This window comes from Miniopterus natalensis, chromosome 11 (genome assembly GCF_054644295.1).
Source record: "Miniopterus natalensis isolate mMinNat1 chromosome 11, mMinNat1.hap1, whole genome shotgun sequence".
Classification (NCBI taxonomy): Eukaryota; Metazoa; Chordata; class Mammalia; order Chiroptera; family Miniopteridae; genus Miniopterus; species Miniopterus natalensis.
In genome coordinates this window covers 6,607,817-6,630,522 of record NC_142091.1, presented here as the reverse complement: position 1 = coordinate 6,630,522, position 22,706 = coordinate 6,607,817, and the positions used below count along the sequence as shown (strand labels likewise).

The window sequence follows — 22,706 nt, the reverse complement described above, 5'->3', positions numbered from 1 at the left end:
GCAAAAACTAAAACAATTTCCTTTAAAAACAGCAACAAGACAGGGATGTCCACTTTCACCCTCTTATTCAACATAGTACTGGAAGTCCTTGCCACAGCCATCAGACAGAAAGAAAGCATAAAAGGCATCCAAATTGGAAAGGAGGAAGTAAAACTGTCATTATTTGCAGATGACATGATATTGTACATAGAAAACCCCAAAGACTCCACCAAAGTACTATTAGATTTGATAAACGAATTTGGAAGGTAGCTGGATACAAAATCAACATCCGGAAATCAATGGCATTCTTATACACCAACAATGAACTTTCAGAGAGAGAAACTAAAAAAACAATACCATTTACCATTGCAACTAAAAAAGTAATGTACCTAGGTATAAACTTAACCAAGGATGTAAAAGACCTGTACTCGGAAAACTACAGGACATTAAAAAAAGAAATGGAGGAAGATATAAACATGTGGATTGGAAGAATTTATATCTTTAAAATGTCCATACTACCCACAGCAATCTATAGATTCAGTGCAACTCCTATTAAAATACCAACAGCATATTTCACAGACCTAGAACAAATATTCCAAAAATTCATATGAAACCAAAAAAGACCCCGAATAGCTGCAGCAATCTTGCGGAATAAGAATAGAGTGGGAGGGATCACTTTACGGGACATCAAACTATACTACAAAGCCATTGTAATCAAAATGGTCTGTTATTGGTACAACAACAGACATATAGATCAATGGAACAGAACAAAAACCCGCTAGAAATAGACCCACGCCATTAAGGTCAGTTAATATTTGACAAAGGAGGCAGGAGCATACAATGAAGTAAAGACAGTCTCTCTAATAAATGGTGTTAGGAATATTGGTCAGGTACAAACAAAAAAATAAAACTAGATCACCAACTTACTCCATACACAAGAATAAATTCAAAATGGACAAAAGACTTAAATGTAGCTCACAAAACCACAAAAATCCTGGAAGAAAACATAAGCAGTAAAGTCACAGACATCTCATGTAGTGGAATTTTCACTGATACATCTCCTAGGGCAAGAGAAATGGAAGAAAAAAATAAACAAATAGGACTACATCAAACTAAAAAGTTTCTGCACAGCAAAAGAAATCAGCCTCAAAATACAAAGGAACCCCACCGTCTGGCAGAGCATATTTGCCAAGAATGCATCTGATAAGGGGCTAATTTCCAAAGTATACAAAGAACTTATACAACTCAACAAGAGGAAGACAAACAATCCAATTAAGAAATGGGCAAAGGACCTGAATAGACACTTCTCCAAAGAGGACATACGGATGGCCAAGAGACACATGAGAAAATGCTCAACGTCACTAATCATCACAGAGCTGCAAATTAAAACCACAATGAGGACTCACCTCACACCTGTCAGAATGGCTCCATCAACAAATCAACAAATGACACATGCTGGCGAGGGTGTGGAGAAAGGGGAGCCCTGGTGCACTGCTGGTGAGAATGCAGACTGGGGCAGCCACCATGGAAAACAGTATGGAGGTTCCTCAAAAAATTAAAAATGGAGCTGCCTTTTGACCCAGTGATCCCGCTTCTAGGAATAAATCCTAAGAACATGAAACACTAATCAGAAAGAATATATGCACCCCTATGTTCACAGCAGCACAATTTATAATAGCTAAAATCTGGGAAAAGCCCAAGTGGCCATCAGTAGCTGAGTGGATAAAAAGCTGTGGGACATTTACACCATGGAATACTACGCAGCTATAAAGAAGAAAGATCTCATACCCTTTGGGACAGTGTGGATGGACCTGGAGAATATTATGCTGAGTGAAATAAGCCAGGCAGACAAAGACAAACATCACAGGATCTCACTTATACGTGGAATCTAAAGAACATAATAAACGAACAAAATAGATTCAGTGACGCAGAAGCATGGAAGAGACTGACAAATCTCAGAGGGAAGGTGGTGGTGGGTGGGTGGGGAGAGATTAACTGAAGAATTTATATGCATATATGCATAACCCATGAACACAGACAATAGTGTGGTGAAGGCTTCGGGACGGGAGTGGGTGTAGGGTGTAAGGGGTCAATGGCAAAAAAAAAAAAAAGGGAGCATTTGTAATATTTTGAACAATTAAAAAAATACAGAATAGATGAACGGATAAAGAAATGGTGCAGCCCTTGTGGCTCGGTGGTTGAGCACCAACCCATGAACCAGGAAATTGAGGTTGGATTCCTGGTCATGGCACATGCTCTGGTTGCGGGCTCAATCCCTGGTAGAGGGGGAGGCAGACAATCAATGATTCTGTCTCATCATTGATGTTTCTGTCTGTCTTTCCTTTCCTCTCTCTGAAATCAATTAAAAAAATATATTAAAAAAAAAAAAAGAAGTGGTGCGTATATACAGTGGAATATGACTCAGCCATTAAAAAGAATGAAATCTTGCATCTGCAACAACATGGATGGACCTAGAGGGTATTGATCTGAGTGAAATAAGTCAGACAGAGGAAGGCAAATGCCAGATGATTTCACTTATATGTAGAATCTAAAAACAAAATAAACAAGCAGACGAAAAACAGACTCATAGATATATAGAACATTTCGATGGTTGCCAGGTGGGAGGGAGGGGAGGAATGTGTGAAAAAAATGAAGGGATTAAGAAGTACAAATTGGTTGTTACAGAATAGTCATGGGGATGTAAAGTTCAGCACAGGGAATGTAGTCAATAATATTGTAATAACTATGTGTGGTGTGGTACTAGATGGGTACTAGATTTATCAGAGTGATCACTTTGTAAGTTATATAAATGTCTCATCACACAGTTGTACACCTGAAACTAATATAATGTTGTACATCAACTGTAAATTAAAAACTTAAAAATTATTTTTTTAAAAAGTAGAATACTTTAAAAGACCAAAACTGAGAAATGAGAATGAAATATTAAAGATCTACTACTTTAAAAGCCAAAAAGAAATTCTCCCATGAATTCCTCTAGCATTTTTATGGTTCTGTATTATGCACTTAAATCTTTGATCCATCTTTAATTAATTTCAGCGTAAAGGTCTAACACACTGGCTAACTTTTAAAGCACATAGCTTCCCAGTTATTCCAGAAGTACTTTTTGAATGATCCATCTTGTGCTCATTTATTTTATTTTATTTTTCAATTACTGTTAACACTCCATATTATTTTATATTACTTTCAGGTGTACAGCACACTAGTTAGACAAATATATACTTTACAAAGTGATCTCCCCATGGTATCCACCTGGCACCATACATAATTATTACAATATTATTGACTATATTCCCTATGCTGTACTTTACATCCCCGTGACTATTTTAAATGCTATGCTATCGCTCCACTCTTACCAGATTGTAAACTCCATAAAGAAAAAGAATTGTGTGTTTTCACTAATGTATCTTTAGGAACTAGAGCAATGCTGAAACAAGATAGGTAGTCCAAGATTGACAGCACGTGTGTGTTAAAATATACATAACATATATTTTATCATTTTACCCATTTTTAAGTATACTATTTAGTGGCATTAAACACATTCAGAATATTGTGCGCCCATTTCCAGGGCTTTTCATTATCCTAAACTCCATATTCATTAAACAGTAGCTCTCATTTCCCCCTTCCCCCAGCCCCTGGAAACCCGTCCTACCTTTCTGTCATTATGATTTGTCTTTTCTAGGTACCACATATAAGTGGAATCGTACAATATTTGTTCTTTTTTTGTCTGGTATGGGTCACTTAGCATAATGTTTCCAAGGCTCATCTATGTTGTAGCATGTATCAGAATTTCAGTTGTGTGCATAGACCACATTTTATTTATCCACTCATCTGCCAATGGACATTTGGGCTTGTTTCCACCTTCTGGCTATTATGAATAATGTTACTATGAATGCTGGTGTACAAGTACCTGTCTGAGTCCCTGCTTTAAATTCTTTTGGGTATATACTCAGAGGTGGAATTACTACATCACATGATAATTCTATGTTTGAATTTTTAAGAAACCATCAAAGTTTTTCCAAAGTGCTACACTATTTTACACACCCATCATCAATGCACAAGAGTTCCTGTTTCTCCACTTCCTTGCAAACACTTATGTTCCATTTTTTATGTTTGGTTTTTCGTTGAATTGTAGAAGTTCGTTATATATTCTGGATATTAATCCTTTATCAGATACAGTAGTCTCTCTTATCTGTGGTTTTGCTTTCTGCAGTTTCAGTTACCCACGGTCAACAGCAGTCCAAACACGTTAAATGCAAACTTCCAAAAACAAACAATTCATACGCTTTAAACTGCACATTGTTCTGAGTAGCATGATGAAATCTCCCAACGTCCTGCTCCATCCCGCCCAGATTCAAATCCTCCCTTTGTCCAGAGTATCCATGCTGCATAAGTGCCCCGCCCATTAGTCATTTAGCAGTCATCTCAGTTATCAAATAGACTGTTGGTATCACTACCAGTGTTCAAGTAACCCTATTTTACTTAATAATGTCCCCAAAGCACAAGAGTAGTGATGCTGGCAATTCAGATGTGCCAAAGAGCAGCCATACAGTGCTTCCTTTAAGTGAAAAAGTATGGTACAAGTTATTTTGAGAGACACCACATTCACATAACTTTAATTACAGTCTATTACTATATTTGTTCTATTTTATTATTAGTTATTGTTAATCTCTTACTATACTTAATTTATAAATTAAATGATATTATGTATGTATAAGGGGAAAAACATAGTATATATTGGGTTTGGTACTATCCACTGGGAGTCTTGGAATGAATTCCCCCACCGTATATGATTTACAAATATTTTCTCTCATTTTTACAATTATCTTTTCATTTGCATGGTGCATTTATTTATTTATTTATTTATTTTTGACATGAGATTTTTTAAATATTACAGATGTCCCTTTTTCTCCCCAATGACCATTCCACCCCATCCCCTCCCCCTCCCCACCATTGTCCATGTCCTTGGGTTGTGTATATATGCACATAAATTCTTTGGTTACTCTCTCTCCCTCCACCCACCCGCCCTCCTCCCTCCCTCTGACATTCGTCAGTCTCATCTATGCTTCCATGTCATTGAATCTATTCTGTTCATCAGTTTATTAAGTTCTTTGGATTCCACGTATAAGCGAGACCACGTGATGTTTGTCTTTCTCTGCCTGGCTTATTTCACTCAGCATAATATTCTCCAGGTCCTTCCATACTGTCCCAAAGGGCACGAGATTCTTCTTTACAGCTGCCTAGTATTCCATGGTGTGAATGTCCCACAGCTTTTTTATCTGCTCATCTACTGATGGGCACTTGGGCCATCAGCAGATCTTAGCTATTGTAAACTGTGCTGCTATGAACATAGCGGTGCATAAGTTCTTTCTAATTAGTGTTTCAAGATTCTTAGGATACATTCCTAGGAGTGGGATCACTGGCAGTCAGAAGGCAGCTAACATGGTGCTTTTAAATCTTGAAAAATATTCAGCTTCCACTCCATTTATGTACCTCAGAGTTACTTTGTAGTATGTATATTATCTCCACTTTACAGGTAAGAAAACTGAAATCCAATCAAACATAGCATATTTTATAAGTGAACAAAACAGAAACAAACTCATAGAGTACAAATTGATGGTCACCAAATGAAAGGGGGTTGAGGAGGGGTGAATAAAAAAGATGACGGGATTAAGAAGTAGGAATTCGAAGTTATAAAAAGCCACAGTAACGTGCAGCACAGGAAATACAGTCAATAATATTGTAATAACTATGCGGAAACATCCATGTGAGAGATAAACCTCAAGGGGTTGCTTCCCTCGCAGCCCTACCTGGGATGGAAGCGCAGCCTGGGCACCTGCCCCGGGGGAACCCAACCGTCCCGCGTGGGTGCACCGGGCGGCCTCCAGCCAAGGGAGCCGCCGGCCAGGGCTGGAAGGGAAAAGTACTTTTTAAAACTTTTTTAAATAGCATATTTTACCACTCTGCCTTGGCAATCAATAAGAGCTCCCATTTTTCAGTTATGGTTATTGCTATTGTTGCTGCGTAGCAAAAAATAACTGGTGAAGCGTAACAGAAGCTGCTTCAAAAAAGCTTAAGACCAGCGGGAAAAACAGAAAGCAGAAGTGCAAAGACGCTGCGGCAGCGCGGGGGCCGAAATCAGACCTGCGGGCCGCACGGGTCTCACGGACCCCCACGGACCCCCACGGAGCCCCTGCCGGGCCGCCCCCTCCCGCCGGCCACGCCCCCGGCCACGCCACGCCCCCGGCCACGCCCGCCACGCCCCGCTCGGGCCGCCGAGCCCCCTCAGGCGGCGCCTGCGCCCTGGGCCTGCTTGCGCGCACTTCCGGGCCGCGGTGACACCCTGCTTCCGGCGCCGGGATGGAGCGGCGGCGCGGCGCCTGGTGGTGACGTAAGCTCCGGTTGCCCAGCCGAGTCGGAAGTGGGAGCCCTCAGCCAGTGAGACTCGTGTGTCGTCGCCGCTGGCCCTTCAGGCTCTGGTAAGAGAGGAAATCGCTGGAGGGCGGGGGTCGTCGACTCTGCAGTGGGGTTTTTCTCCTCGTGCAGCGCCCGCGCAGGCGTCTGCATTCCTCCCTCCTCCCCGCCCCCCGCCCCCAGCCCCGAGCTTTCCCGACCGCCCGCCTCTGGGTGCACTCGGACCCTGCCTGGCTAGGGAGCCCCGTACGTGCTCCAGCTTCTGGCCTGGCTCCCGCCCTTTGCCCTTCCTCTCCTGGAAAAGGCCGGAATACTGGCCTTGCGTTATCCTTGGCTTCCTTTCTCCAGAACGTGCACCGAGTGGGTGGGTCTCCCTCTTGCCGCCAAGCCCTTATGGAACCTGGAGGGATAAAAATATAGAGTGGACAGCAGATAGCGAGACGGCAGAGAAGATAACGCTAAGCGGGAGTCTGCTGCCCAGACCAGTTGAAAGCATATGGCAAGGTGTTGACATTTTATACGCAGTGGTCGGCTCGCCGCTCAGCTCTCCTGGCTTTCTGCTTGTGCTCCTCAGCGCGTAAGTTTAGAAGACGCTTCTAAAATTGAGCAACCACAACTCAGGAGCTTGTGTTTGATGGGTCTTCCCTTGGGGATCAGTGTCCACTCGCAGAGCAAGGGTGTGCTTAGGCTGGCTGCCATGACAGTTCGGTCTCACAGGGGAGCCCGGCAGAGAGAAAATGGGAGGGACCCAGGTAGGAATGCTGTCCGCGTTCTGACAATGTCCTAGCTTGCTGATGTGTTGGAAGGCTCTGTTGCTGCCTTAGAGGGGCCCGAAAGGATTGTTGGGTGGAACACACAACAATGTAAACGTTTTTTAATTCCTTTTTGTTTGATGTATGTATCACTCATCAGAACAGAGACCTACAGATTATAATTTAATAGAGCCTGATTTTGACAACCCTAGTTTCACAAAGTACTCCAAATATGTATTTTTTAAAGCAATACCATGTCTGATGTTAAAATATTGTGTGCTCTCTTTAAAAGCTGATAATGCCCCCTAAGAGATTAGCAGTACTGGCTTTTTTCTTTCTTACTTGTTTTTTAATTTATTGGGGGTGACATTGGTTAATAGGATCATATGGGTTTCAGGTGTGGGTTTCTGTTACAAGATCTGTATATTGCACTGTGTGCCCAGCCCCCAAAGTCAAATCACCTTCCCTTCACGCCCCACCCCCTACCCTCTGGCAACCACCACACTGCTGTTTGTGGCCACGAGTTTCAGTTTTATATCCCGCATATGAGTGAGGTCATATGGTTCTTAGCTTTTTCAGACTGACTTATTTCACTTAGCATAATATTCTCAAGGTCCATCCATGTTGTCACAAATGGCAATATTTCATCTTTTCTTAGGATGAGTAGTATTCCACTGTGTCCATGTCCCACATCTTCTTTGTCCAGTCCTCAACCGCAGAACACTTTGGTTGTCTCCATGTCTTAGCCACCATGAATAACTGAACAATGAACATGTCTTTGTGAATACATGTTTTCAAGTTTTTCAGGTATATATCCAGGAGAGGGATTGCTGGGTCATATGGTAGCTCTATTCTTAATTTTTTGAGGAATCACCAGTCTGCTCTCCATAGTGGCCGTACCAGTCTACATTCCCACCAGCAGTGAGTGAGGGTTCTCTTTTCTCCACAGCCTCTCCAACACTTGTTATTACCTGTCTTGTTGATACCAGCCACTCTTAACAGGTGTGAGGTAATATCTTACTGTAGTTTTGCTTTGCATTTCCCTAATTGCTAGTGAGGTTGAACATCTTTTCATATATGTGTTGGCTGTTCGTATGTCTTCTTGGGACAGGTGTCTTTTCTGGTCCTCTGCCCACTTTTTGACTGAGTTGTTTGTTTGATGTTGAGTTTTGTGAGTTCTTTATATATTTTGGATATTAAACCTTTGTCGGAGCTATTGTTTGCAAATATCGTCTCCCATTTGGTCCACTGACTCTTTTTGGGGGGTGCGGGGTTTGTTTTGGTTTTTGGTTTTTTGCTGTGCAGAAGCTTTTTAGTTTGATACAGTCCCACTCATTTATTTTTGCCTTTACTTCCCTTGCCTTTGGAGTCAAGTTCATAAAATGTTCTGTACGACCAAGGTCCATAAGTTTGGTACCTATGTTTTCTTCTATGTAATTTGTTGTTTCAGATCTTATATTTAGGTCTTTGACCCATTTTGAGTTAATTTTTGTACATAGGGACAGACTGTAATCCAGTTTCATTCTTTTGCATGTGGCTTTCCAGTTTTCCCAGCACCATTTATTGAAGAGACTATTTTTACTCCATTGTGTGTTTCTGGCTCCTTTGTTGAAAGTTATCTGCCCATATACATGTGGTTTTATATCTGGGCTTTCATAATTGATCGGTGTGTCTGTCTCTGTGCCAATACCATGCTGTTTTGATTACTGTAGCTCTGTAGTATCATTTGAAGTCAGGTAGTGTGATACCTCCAGCTTCGTTCTTTTTTCTCAGGATTACTTTGGCTATTTGGGGTCTTTTGTGGTTCCACACAAATCTGATGACTTCTCATTCTATTTCTTTAAAAAATGGCATTGGTATTTTGATGGGGATGCAGTCAGTCTGTATAGTGCTTTGGGTAGTATGGCCATTTTAACTATGTTGATTCTTCCAATCCATGAACATGAGATATTTTTCCATTTTGTTGTGTCTTTTTCTATCTCTTTTAATAATGCTTTGTAGTTTTCAATATATGGGTCTTTCATGTTCTTTGTTCAGTTTATTCCTAGGTATTTTATTCTTTTGGTTACAATTGCAAAAGGAATTGCTTTTTTCATTTCTTTTTCTTAAGTTTCATTGTTAGTGTACAGGAAGGCTAGCAGTACTGTTTTTAAACAAAAGATTGAAGCAGGGGACTAGGAGAGGATTTTGTAAGATGGAGGTAGACAGCTATTACAGATGTAGACCCTTGTAGTGAGTATATCAGAGTGAAACATATTTTTAAGGAAGACAAAAAATAATCAAGTCCAGCCCGGCATGGCTCAGCGGTTGAGCGGTGACCTAGGATCCAGGCGATCAGGGTTCGATTCCTGGTCAGGGCACATGCCGGGTGGCGGGCTCTATCAATGACTCTCTCATCATTGATGTTTCTATCTCTCTGTCCCTCTCCTTTTCTTTCTCTGAAATCAATAAAGATATATTTTTTAAAAATAATCAAGTCCAGCCTGGCCACCTGGCTCAGTGTTTGAGCCTGGACCTGTGAACCAGGAAGTCAGGGTTCCATCCTGGTCAGGGCACAGGGCTGGGTTGCGCTCGATCCCCAGTAGGGGGCATGCAGGAGGCAGCCAGTCAGTGACTCTCATCATTGATGTTTCTATCTCCCCTTCTCCCTTCCTCTCTCTGAAATCAATAAAAAACATATTTTTAAAAAATAATAATCAAACCCAAAAGCTCTGAAGATTGGTGGTTGTACTATCCCAAAGGCTAACAACAGGATAGTTTGGCAGTTGAAAATAGCAGACTACAAATTACCAGTGACTTTGAATTTAAAAGACAGTATCAAGGTTCCATTTTATCAGACCTTTTATTGGAGTGAGTGATATCTAGGCACTCTTTTTACATTTCTGAGACTATTGAATAAATCTAAACTGACATCTTCACAAAGGTTCTCATCAAGTGGTCAGTCCTCCCTTTTCCAGTAAAACTTGTATAAGTGGTTACATGGTGTAAGCCCTATTTCTATGAAAATAGTTTATGCACAGATTTGAAGTACATATGAAAAAGATGAGGTTAGCCCTGGCTGGTGTGACTCAGTGGTCAGAGTGCCAGCCCGCATACCCAAGGGTTTCAAGTTCGATTCCTGGTCATGGGCACATATCTGGGCTGCGGGTTCGCTCCTCACCCCCATTGGGGTGAGTGTGAGAGGCAACCAGTCGATATTTCCCTCTCACATTGATCTCTCTCTCTCTCTCCCTCCTTCCCTTCCTTCCACTCTCTCAGAAAAACAGTGGAAAAACTATCCTCTGGTGAAGATTTAAAAAACAAAAAAGATAGGATTAGTGAGATAGGCAAAAACCCCTTTTGTTTTTCAAAAAGACAAATGACAGAGATGACAACAGAGATTTATTTCCATCCTATAGTCTATACATGGCAAGATACCATAGAGCCACGTGTCTGGCTTGACCTTCCACTGAATCCAAGACAAATAGTAAAACCTTTACCTTGAGGTAGGTTCCTTGTGCTGCTATTGATGATGAGGTCAGGAGTGATTACATGTCAGATTGAATCATTCAATAATATTTATTTGGATTTTGTGGTTGTGATATATAATGCCAGACAGAGAAGAAAAAATAATCACATGTGAACCTCTACTCCAGTTGCTTACAGTAGAAGATCTGCATTAGGAATACAGTGTAGAAAATTATGTCCTATTTAAAATATAGGTAAATTGTGCCCTTGCCAGTGTGGCTCAGTTGGTTGGGTGTCACCTAGTGAGTGCATCAGGAGGCGGCTAGTTCATCTAGTACACCAGGAGGCGGCCGGTTCAATTCCTGGTCAGGGCACATGCGGCTCGATCCCCAGTAGGGGGCCTGCAGGAGGCAGCCAGTCTGTGTGCTCTCACATTGATGTTTCTATCCCTCTAAAAATAAATAAACTATTCTTTAAAAAATGTATAGATAGGTAGATAAAATGTAATGGGAGGTTAGTTTCTATATAATGTGACAGTATAATATTGAAAAGGTAGGCAGTAATACCATTTATTCTCTTTATCTCTCTTGACAGTCTTAAGATAGACTCTTATCTGTCATATGTTCTATATTCCTTTCAACTTACTGTTGACTTTTGAACAAAGCAGGTTTGAACTGTGCTGGTCCACTTACATGGGGATTTTTTCCAGTAAATACGTACAGTACTATAAATGTATTTCTCCTTTTATGATTTTCTTAATAACATTTTCTTTTCTCTAGCTTACTTTATTGTAGTAATACAGTATATAATACATATCACATACAAAATATATGTTAGTTGACTGTTATGGGTAAGGTTTCTGGTCAACAGTAGGCTATTAGTTAAGTTTTGGGGGAGGGAACAGTTATAGGTGGATTTTCCACTGTATGGGGGATTGGTGCCCCAATCCCATGTTCTTCAAGGGTCAACTCTATTTCATTCTGCACAGATGCTCCAGGTGATGTATCTTCTTTGTACTTACCTGAACTCTTCAGTTGTGTTTTTAAAAGCCCATTCAAACTTTTTTACACAATATAGGGGAATCTTTTGGCTTTTATAACTGAAAAAACTCTCATCTCTCACTTCTGTTTTCCTGTATGTTGGCTTAGTTTTAGGCTGGGCCGTTTCTAGATGGTGCAAAGATGGCAACTCCATCTTTATATCTTAACTAGCCTAGCAACTTAAGCAGGAAAAAAAGAGTTCCCCTTTTTTAAAAATTTTATTTTTATTGTTGAGAGTACTACAGATGTCTCCCTTCTTCTCCCTTTTCCCCCTCCTTTTCTATAATTCGGCCAGAGGCCTGAAGCTGGTGTTTATTGAATCTGATAGGCCTTGCTAGGGTCTTGTGCCTGTTCCTCAATCAGCCACTTTAGCCAGAGAATGCTGTATCCTTTTGGCCAGGCCAGATTCATGTGCCCATTCCAGAAGCTAGTGGGTGAGGTCCTCCCCTTCTAAATATGTAGACTGGGAATGGGATGGATCCCTCGCTACACTTTTTGTATTCCTCTGGACTTCAGAGTACTTTAGAAGTATAGTGGTAGTGAGGTAACAATGAGACAGATCTTGGTCCTCTACATGAATTAGGGATAATAATTAAGTTTATGCAGTGGTTAAATGGGGAGGAAAGTCCTCTCTAGGATTATTTTCATTTTAATACTAAATATGCTAATTTTTTGCATTATTAAGCTCAACTAAACTATACATAGTAAAAAATAAAATACAGCAACATCTAACAGTTCAATTCCTTGAAGCAGTAAAGCACAGCATCAAGATGGCAGGAGACAAGACTGTCTACCTGAGTCATTACAGCTGATTAGTTATTAGCTCTTATGCAGAAAACACCACAGTGGGACATGAAGCAACTGGTGCAGATAAAGTCAGAATTGTCCAGAGCGTTATAGTCTCTCTTCCTCCAAAAAATAAGGGTAACTTTTCTGATTTGCATCGGCTTTTTAATATGGTTCAATAAGGAGTCTTCAATAAATTAAAGATAGACTAAATGTTCCTTTTTTCACCTTTCCTTACACCTTCCCCTCTCTTCTCCTAAGGCCTCTGTTTTTATAGCAGCTCAACATCCTCGTAAGCAGAATTGTCATACCCTTTATCTCTTCACACGCTTTTCAGGGTTGTGTTTCTGTACTGTGGCCTTAAAATTTCAGAAATGGGAGCAAACCTTTCAGGGAGCTCTGCTCCTCCTGTTGTGCCTCTAAGTGCCCTGGTGCTTGAATGAGGAAATGTTATCAGGAGAGTGCAAGTGCAGGCTCAGTCAGCTCCACTAAGCGCCTTTGAGGTATAGATCTGTTTCGTGTACACATTAGGAATGTGTGTTTCTTCAGTATTGTAAAACGTCAGATAAGCAGTGAAAGGTAAATATAGAATTAATCAGCCCTGGCCGGTGTGGCTCTGTGGTTAGAGCATCAACCTGTGCACTGAAGGGTCCCAGGTTCCATTCCTGGTCAAGGGCATATACCTGAGTTGCAGGCTCAATCCCCAAACCCAGTCAGGGCGCATGCAGGAGGCAACCAATCAATGTGTCTCTGTCCCACCAAAGTTTCTCTCTCTCCCTTCCTCCCCTTTCCTCCCTCCCTTCTTCCCTCCCTCCCTCCCACTCTCTCTAAAAATCAATGGAAAAAATATCCTCAGGTGAGGATTAACAATATATATATAATTAATCAAAGATCATTTCGTTTTTAGTGGAGGAAATATCAGTTGTTGTAAGCCTAGGGGTAGAGATAGATTGCTTACTGTGTATATATATTTAAAACCCACAGCATGGTGCTAATTTGGTTTCTTTGCTGATTTGCCATTCCATGTCTGAGATATAGGCTTACATTTTGTTTATATGTAGCTGAGGAATTCCAAACTCCACTAAATAAAGTCATAGAAGCCTGAGCAATTGCCACCTAAGCTCATGGTAAATGAGAACTGGTTGGCCAGCCTAGAGATTTATGGGTGATCTGTAGTTTTTGTGATGGTACTTTGTTTTTTTCTTTTAATCTTCACCCGAGACTATTTTTCCCATTGATTTTTAGAGAGAGTGGGGGATGGGGGGGAGAGAGAGAGAGAGAGAGAGAGAGAGAAACAGTGTGAGAGAGAGAGACATGGATTGGTTGCCTCCCCCATGCACCTGATCATGGTTGGGGATTGAACCTGCAACCCAGGTACATGCCCTTGTCTGGGAATCGAACCTGGGACCCTTTGGTGTGCAGGCTGACACTCTAACCACTGTGCCACATGGACCAGGGCTTTGTGGTATTACTTTAAGTCTCACCTTGTTGTTACAATTAGTAGGTGAGTTCCCTCTTTTCTTTTTACTTAGCCTAGTTTTTAAAGGTATAACTAATAGAAACATGTCATTAGATAAATGCATTCCAGCTGAACATTTTATAAGGTTTTAGTTTTGTTTTAGCAACCCCCAAAACAAGCCAACTTGTCCAGTTGGTAAATGTGTAACCATTTTGCCAAAACATCTTGAACCTTGAAACAGGAATTTTAAAGTGTTACCCAAAACCTTTTAAAATGTATTGTTTTTGAGAAATGGAAAAAGAAACAACTATAGGCATCTTACAACTCTTGTGTTATCTGGTCTTCTGTGTCTAATACCTCTCTTCTCTCTAGCCCTTCCCCCAGGTCTGGATGGAGGACACTTTGAAGTGAAATGACAGACCAGGAGAATAACAACAGCATCTCGAGTAACCCCTTTGCTGCTCTTTTTGGCTCTCTGGCTGATGCCAAGCAGTTTGCAGCGATCCAGAAGGAGCAGCTGAAGCAGCAGTCTGGTGAGTGAAGGAGCCAGTAGCAGCAGGGGGATGACCTAGGTCTTCCCAATTAAGTATTCTTCTGGTCCTTGATTGCCATTGGAATTTAAGTTTGGGGCAGAAGTTGTTTTGTTTGTTTGTTTAGGGCATCAGTTGGGGGCAGGGGAATTGTTCACTTTTGTTGTTTGTTTTGCTTTGTTTTGGGATCCTTTCCTCCCCCTACAGAAAAAGAGACCAGATAACAGGTGGTTTTGTAGTAACGATACCAGTCATGACCTCAGGCTGTCCAGCTGTTTTATTTTTTAAATCACCTAGTGGAAGATATTTAAATAAATCTTCTTAACACTGAAGTTGTCAGAAAAGGTATGGAAAGCCAGTCACATGCAACTATAGAAAGCAGTGTGTAAAAGAAGAATTGTAAATGTGTTTTGGCCTGTAGACAAATAAATTAGATTTTTTTCCCTCAAGCCCAGTACTTCAGAGTTTGTCTCAGGGAAATGCTTTTTCCACTCCATGGAGTGGCCACTGTCATAGCTCCTGCTGTTAGAACAGACTTCTGAGAAGATACGATCCTTAGCCTTAATGTGGGACAGTCAAAATAATATCTCACTGGCCAGAGAAATGCTTTTGCTCATCTGGACCAAAATTAAGATGAAGCCTAGCTCCTGCTTATAAGTAGACACCGATTAGAAGAATCAGGATGGTGTTTCCAAACTTGTTAGTCTTTGGAGGGTATTCACAGTCTTTCAAGCAGAAATTGCTCCCCTTTTATTACCCACAGAAAGAATAATAGTGTTTTTCTTTCTAGGAAAGGAGAAATGTTTGTATTTTCCCTTTATTTTGTTTATTTCAAAAGTGTTCAGCTGTGTAGCTGAGTTGTGGCCTTGCTCTCTGAAAAGGAAGTAAGGGCAAGACAGATGAGTAGTGGGCAGGGTGATGGTTGAAGCAAGGGAAAAATAAATGTAATGCTGACTGACTTTTGTTGTTGTTGTTTTGTATTTATAACACTTGCTTCCAGAGAGACCAAGAGAGAAACAACAGATAGTGTGTCTTAAATGCTGGCTTATTAATGTGCTAGGAAGAGGCAGGCCTGGGTCTCAGCCTCTGAAATCTCCCCCAGATCTCTAGGATATGGGCTCAGAGTGAAAAACCTTGCGTTAGGAGGTCATAGGTGAGAAAGGGGAGTGAGGATGGGAAAAATAAGGCGGTGAGAAAAGAAAATTTATGAGTATGTAGTTGAGGGAAATTTTGCTAACAAGGTCTTAGCTCCTGTCACTCTTGGCATTCAGAACACTTAACAGTCTGTACGGAGTGACAGGCGCTTGTTCTCTGACTGTGAACGGACATGCCCCATGTATGTACGAAGCAGTGGGACAAATCAGGCGCAGGCCCTCTGCTCCTGTGTTGCCACGTCCTCTCCTAGTTTGTCTGCACAGCACTGATCCTGACCTGCTTCCCAGCAGTTAGCACTCTGCCCAGACCTTGGTCTCACAGCTGAACGTCGCATGTCCTTTGAGAGTTGTTCTGGACTTTCTAAACCATTTTGTCCGTGACATACAGACTCCTGTGCGGCTCTCAGTGAACAGCACTGTTACACTCACTCACTGCGAGTGCCGTTCTGAGAGGCAGTCTGTTAAGTTGCTTTATAAAAAAGTAAAGGGATTAATCAATAAGAAGAAAGTAACAAATCAGAAAAAGAACAAAAGATATGAGCAAGCAATTTATATATAATAATCAACTGATTTTAAAAATCAGTCTCAGTAATATTTAGATTAAAAACAATTAGATGATTATAGTTTTTTTACCTGTGACATTTGCAAAGATTATATAGGCATTTTCTCATATGTTATTGGTGAGCATGTAAATTAGAGCACTGTTTCTGAGGTAATTTGGTAGTATATGTTAACTTTTATTTATTTATTTATTTTATATCTGTATTGATTTCAGAGAGAGGAAAGGAGAAGGAGAGAGAGAGAGAGAAACATCAATGATGAGAGAGTCATTGATCGAGCCCGCAACCTGGGCATGTGCCCTGACTGGGAATCGAACCACGATCGCCTGGATCCTAGGTCGATGCTCAACCGCTGAGCCATGCCTGGCCGGGCTGTATATGTTAACTTTTAAATGTTCAAGTTCTTTTGGGTGAGCTGTGGCATTCCGTAGGTCACTGGTTCAATTCCAGCTCGAAGGACTTCATACAATTAAATGTTCAAGTTCTTTAACCCAGCAACTCTACTTCTATAAATTTAGCCTACAGAAATACTCATGCAGGTGCACAAGGAGAGTACATTATACTTGTGCAGGATTGTTTGAAATCATGAAAAACTGGTAACAGCCCAGTTTTCATCAGTTGAGAAGTAGCTACATAAATCACAGTGTGGACATATAATGCAGCTGTTGAAAAGAATGAGGGAGGCTTATAATAATTTAACAGAGAAAGGTGTTGGTGTTGATTATGTTTAAAAAGCAAGCTGAAAAGCAGTGTATATAGTACGATCCCATTTTTTATAAAAACTAAAAATCATAGTAATAAATGTTAGCACCAGAATAGGAAAAAATATGGAAAACTCTGCTAAGTTAAAGGATTGTCCATAGGGAACTGGTTCAGAGGAGACTACAGTGGAACCTCGGTTCTCAAACTTAATTTGTTCTGGGTGGCTGTTGGAGAATCGATTTGTTCAAAAACCTAATCATCGTGTCTAATGTACTGTTTAATCTGTAAACAAATACTTCTTAAATTTATCAAACCACCCCCTACTAGCCTTAAACAAATCCTTTTCAGCACTCGTTCCAGGATGTCTCTCAGGAGGTCAGGATGCGGCATCTTCGCTTATTCTCATGTCATTGCCTCTGAAATGCTGTTGTTACCAGCTAACTGCTTTTGTTTATCCAAATCAACAACAGTTTTTCTACCTGTTCAGTTGCCTATGATCATTGTTTCTTTCACGCCCTTAGCAACATCAGGACTCTTGATGGTCTCTTTGTTTTAAAATTGTGCTAATCGTCCATTTCACCAACAACAAAAGCAAAGAAAAAACACAAAAATATTCACAGCACAATTTCCTGAGCTGTTAACTAAGATTTAGTGGTAAACTGACTCTAATTCTCTCCCTCGTTTGTGGTCTGAGAGATGCTTTTTGTCTTGGTGCTGTATCAGCTTGAAAGTGTTGTCATGTCAAGAACCGAAGATTTTTGTTCCACAACCAAGACATTTTTTCCGTGAACAACTTGGTGGAGAACCGAATTGCTTGAGATGGGAGACATCTGAGAACCAAGGTCTGGCTGTATTTATATTATACTTTCCTGTACAATTTGGAATTATTAAGACAAATGTGTTCTGGCTGTTCCACTTCCTCCCCATTTCTCTGGGAACTACGTCTCGCTTCCCCAGTAGCCTGGCTGGGAAAGGCTCTCAGGCATCTGGACCAATCACAAAGGTGTTTTGTGGTCCATGGGAGCAGGTGCTGGTGCCAGGAACATCTCTCGGGACCATGCGGTGGACGATGCCCCCCACAAACCAGCAGATCCAGATGAGAGTGATTACAGCTTGGTGGCCAGCCTCAGCAACACCAGGAATCTCTGCCGTCCTGAAGGCCGAGAACATACCACATGTTTCGCTCCAGAAAATGGAATCAGGGTTACAGTGGAAAATGCAAAGCATGTGCAAGCAGATGCTTTTATTTGGGCTGGAATATTTCAGGAGTTTAAAGTTCAGGAAGAGCCTGTTACTTTTCAAATTAATTTAACTGTCCTCTTAGACTGCTTATCTATTTTTGAATCAAGTCCTGTGCCAGGGAATTTAACTGTACTTCGAATGTGTTACCAAGGTCTGGTTACCCAATGATGCTATTTCTGAAAGGAATGGTGACAGTCTGTAAAAGCAAAACAGGAGCCTGAGGAAACTCTGGATCATGATTTCTACAGCACCAGTGTTAGTAATAAAATTATTCTGCAGTCGGGCTCCATGAAGCATTTTCTGAAATGGATATGACAAGCGAGGTCCTGCAGATCACCCTTTCTCCTGATGAGATTTATTTCAGATTATCTACTTTTGGGAATGACTGTCCCAACGATTCTGATCTGAAGAAATCATTTCATTATAATCAGAACCAGGTCCACAGATACAGAATTTCTTTTTCTTTTTTTTTAATTTAGATATATATAGATATCTATATCTAGATATAGATATAGATATAGATATCTTTATTGATTTCAGAGAGAGGAAAGGAGAGAGAGAGAGAGAGAGAGAGAGAGAAAAAAACATCAATGATGAGAGAGTCATTGATTGAGCCCACAACCTGGGCATGTGCCCTGACCAGGAATTGAACCCCGATCGCCTGGATCCTAGGTCTATGCTCAACTGCTGAGCCACGCCTGGCCGGGCCAGAATTTCTTTACTGAAACCCTCTGCAAAGGCATTAGTCCTGTCTTCTAAGGTATCTGTTCGGACAGATCACTGAGGAGTCCCCTCATTACAGTCCATGGTTAGAAATGAAGCTGGACAGATATGTTTTGTGGAGTATTGGTGCTGCCCTGACGAAGAAGGTCCTGAGTCTGCCTTCAGTGTGACAGTGCGCTGTGCCATTTGTGTCTAGATTCACAATAGATCACGTTCTCTTTCCCATGATTTTGTACTGGATTTCCTAACAGGAAGAGGCAGGGAGGAGATAGGAGCAAGATTCCTGTGCCCTAAAGTCACTGTGTGTTGTGTAAGTAAATGTTTTCATGTAGTCACAGATTATCCATACTGGACTTTCCTGTGGTTCTGTCTTTTGAACTCATCAGAATTATGAGCCAAGATGAACAAGTTGTATATTCTATTCTATTTAAGTAGGACATTTCAGAAGTGTGAAAATTTAAAGTTAGATGGAGCCAAATATAAATGTTCTTTTATTTATTTACTATTAGAAAAAGCAAAGGGATGTGGGCATTGCTTATTAGTTTGAATTCTGGGGAATATATCTTAAAGCAGTGATTCTTAAAGGGTTGTGTCCAGACCAACACCAATGGCATCACCTAGAAACTCGTCAGAAACTCTGTGCGCTGTAGTTTAAAAAGCACCCTCAGGAATCCTGATGTATGCCAGGGTTTAAGAACCACTGTGAAAAGATACTTTTTTTAAAAATATATCTTTATTGATTTCAGAGAAAGGAAAGGAGAGGGACAGAGAGAGAGAGATAGAAACATCAATGATGAGAGAGTCACTGATCGAGCCCACAACCCGGGCATGTGCCCTGACCGGGAATCGAACCCTGATCGCCTGGATCCTAGGTCGACACAACCGCTGAGCCACACCCGGCCGGGCTACTGTGAAAAGATACTTGAAAAAAAATAGGACTTAATTGCATTGAAGTGATTGCTTTTCTGTGATTTTTTCACAAACCTTTGAAAGCTTGGGCATCAACAGACAAGCCTGAGTAACTGTATGATTGACTCAAAGTATTCATTTTGAGGAAATCCGTGAACAAGGTATAAACAAGTCTTCAGAGATTTTCTTGTTCTCAAAACTGTTCAGTGTAGTGAGTCCTACAGTAAGTACTTAAGATTCCTTCTGATTTCCTATCAGTTTCTCAACCAAACTACGGTGGAGAAAGCCAGGTAAGTGATTTTGCATTTCTTGGATAATTTGTAATGAAATAATTTTGTGGCATGTTTATATTTAATAAAATATACTAAAAAATTTTTTTTAAATAAAACAAATGTGCTCTCTTAAAATCAGAAAAAAATACTTAAAATAATTGAAGACACATTGATCTACTAGATAATTCTTTGTTCACTAGGATTCTGTAGGGAAAATCGTTGCTAGTTTTGGCAGTGTGGCATACAATTAATTATGAGTAGAAAGAATAAAACTTTTTATTTGTAAAATGTGGTGGGACATTTAGTGAGGGATTTCTGAATCCTGTACTTAAGATATTGCCTAATAGAGCTCAATAGCAAAACAAAACAAAAACTAAACAATCCAATTAAAAATAGGCAGAGGCCCAGCTGGCGTGGCTCAGTGGTTGAGCATCTACCTATGATCCAGGAGATCACGGTTTGATTCCCAGTCAGGGCCCAGGCCCAGGTTGTAGACTTGATCCCCAGCATGAGGCTTGCAGGAGGCAGCCGATCAATGACTCTCTCATCATTGATTTTTCTGTTTCTCCCTTTCCCTTCCTCCCTCTGAAATCAATAAAAGCATATTTAAAAAAAAAAAATAGGTAAAGGATCTGAATAGACATTTTTCCAAAGAAGACAGACATATGGTTGACCAACAGATACATGAAAAAGCAGTCAGTATCACTAATCATCAGGAAACCGAAAATTAAAACAACAATGAGATATCACCTCACATCTGCTAGAATGGCTATTATAAAAAAGACAAGGAATAACAAGTGTTGCTGAAGATGTGGAGAAAAGGGAACCCTTTTGCACTGTTGGTGGGAATGTAAATTGGGGCAGCCACTATGGGGCAGCCAGTGTGGAGGTAACTCAAAAAATTAAAAAGAGAATTACCATATGATCCAGTGATTCCTATTCTGGGTATTTATCTAAAGAAAACAAAAACATTACAGAGAGACAAGATGGTGGCGTAGGTAACCTTGGTACCCACTGCCTCCCACAACCACATCAAAATTACAACTAAAATATAAAACACCATCATTCAGAACCTCCTGAAATCTAGCTGAACAGAAGTCCTACAACCAGGGAGTCGAAGAAGCATCGAGACCAGTAGGAGGGGCAGAGATGTGGGCAGATTGGGGTGGAATCGATGAGACAGGGCTGCGGGCCCACATCGAGTGCAGCGGTCTAAACCCAGGAGGGATATCTTGGCAGTGGAGGTTTCCCGGAGGAGCAAAGGGGTCCCAGCCCCACACCATGTCCCCCAGCCCAGGCAGGGTTTCCAGTGCCAGGAAGAGAAGTCTCCCCAACTTCAGGCTCTAAAACCCAGCGGGGACTGTCGCTGAGTGACACAGAGGCTGTGGGAGTTCCAGGCAGTACCTCTTAAAAGGCCTGCACACGGATTCACTCAGATGTGCTCCCTCTGAGCTCCAGTGCTGGGCAGCAGTTTGAAAGGAACCTGGGACATTCAGGTAGGAACTAACTTCCCTGGAATCAGGGAGAGAGCTGGAGGGGTAGCTTCCTCCCAGACAGGAGAGCTGGCAGAGGCCATTGTTCCTTTGCTGAGCCCTCCCCCCATGGAACCCATAGGCAGATGCCTTCTCTGAATCACCATCCACCTGACTCACACCTTTCACCCCGTCCTGGTGGTTCCCAGAGACCCCACCCCTCTCTAATTGCTAGATCATCAAAGCCATTTCAGTGGCTTTTCCCTGCAAGTGGCCTCTCTAGCCTCATGCTTAGGACTTTCCTAAAATCTCTCAAACAAGCAGCACCTGGCCTCAGCATGCCCCATACCTCTCAATAAGTGGCCCCAAGCCTGGCACTAGCAGCAGCCTGCATTGGTTCATAGTTTGGCGTCTCTTGGACACCTTCAAGACCAGCACAACTAGCAGCCATCTACAGATTTCTGGGTGGCCTGGAGGAGGGCACAGGCAGAGGCTGATTTTCCACCTCCCGGGAGGCCCCAGAGACAGTGCACCCAGTGATCAGCTTTGAACATGCTGGATTACAACCGTGCCACATCCACAAGTGACATGGTGGATTTAAGACGCGGACTCAGTGAACACCAAAGACCCACTGAAGTAAATCCTGCTCCATAGGGAAGTCTCCAGCACAGTAGCTCTTCAGCTGTAGTTGCAGCTGATCCTCACAGCCAGTTGGCCTGGGGGTCAATTCCTCCCAGTGACACCCACAGCAACCAAGGCTCAACTACCACAGGACAGTGCACACAGCACACACAGGGGAGCACCTAGAAAGCCCAGCTCAAGGGACTTGTGAGACTGAGCCACTGGGCCCTATAGGACAGCTACTACCCAAAGCCACTTTAGCAATTCCAGGAAACATAGCAGCTCTACCTAATACATAGAAACAAACACCAGGAAGCAGCCAAAATGTGGAGGCAAAGAAACATGTCACAAATGAAAGAACAGAAGAAATCTCCAGAAAAAGAGCAAAATGAAATGGAGCCAAGCAAGCTACTAGATACAGAGTTCTAAACAATGGTTATAAGGATGCTCAAGGATCTTAATAAGACTATTAAGGAAACTAGTGAGATCATCAGTGACATAATAAAGAACCAATCAGAAATGAAGGCTCACTAACTGAAAGAAAGAATAATTTACAGGGAATCAACAGTAGAGTACATTTCTCCAAGAATCAAATAAGCAATTTGGAACATGAGGAAGCAAAAAAC

The 22,706-nt window shown here is 41.5% G+C and overlaps 1 protein-coding gene and 1 pseudogene across 2 annotated transcripts in view; both read left to right on the top strand.

Annotated features, from left to right (window-relative positions):
* The first annotated feature begins 6,389 nt into the window (after positions 1-6,389).
* UBE4A (ubiquitination factor E4A) overlaps positions 6,390-22,706 on the top strand; it is a 49,357-nt gene continuing 33,040 nt past the window's right edge. Inside the window, exons 1-2 of one of the 2 annotated variants that reach the window (XM_016204715.2) lie at positions 6,390-6,476; positions 14,268-14,428. In XM_016204715.2, coding sequence (XP_016060201.1) covers positions 14,308-14,428 — 121 coding nt within the window. In that variant the 5' untranslated portion in view covers positions 6,390-6,476; positions 14,268-14,307. Of the gene's footprint in view, positions 6,477-6,907; positions 6,989-14,267; positions 14,429-22,706 lie in introns of those variants that run through there. The other variant, XM_016204716.2, reaches the window with a different exon arrangement.
* LOC107530801 (cell cycle checkpoint protein RAD1-like) lies at positions 14,447-19,596 on the top strand (annotated as a pseudogene).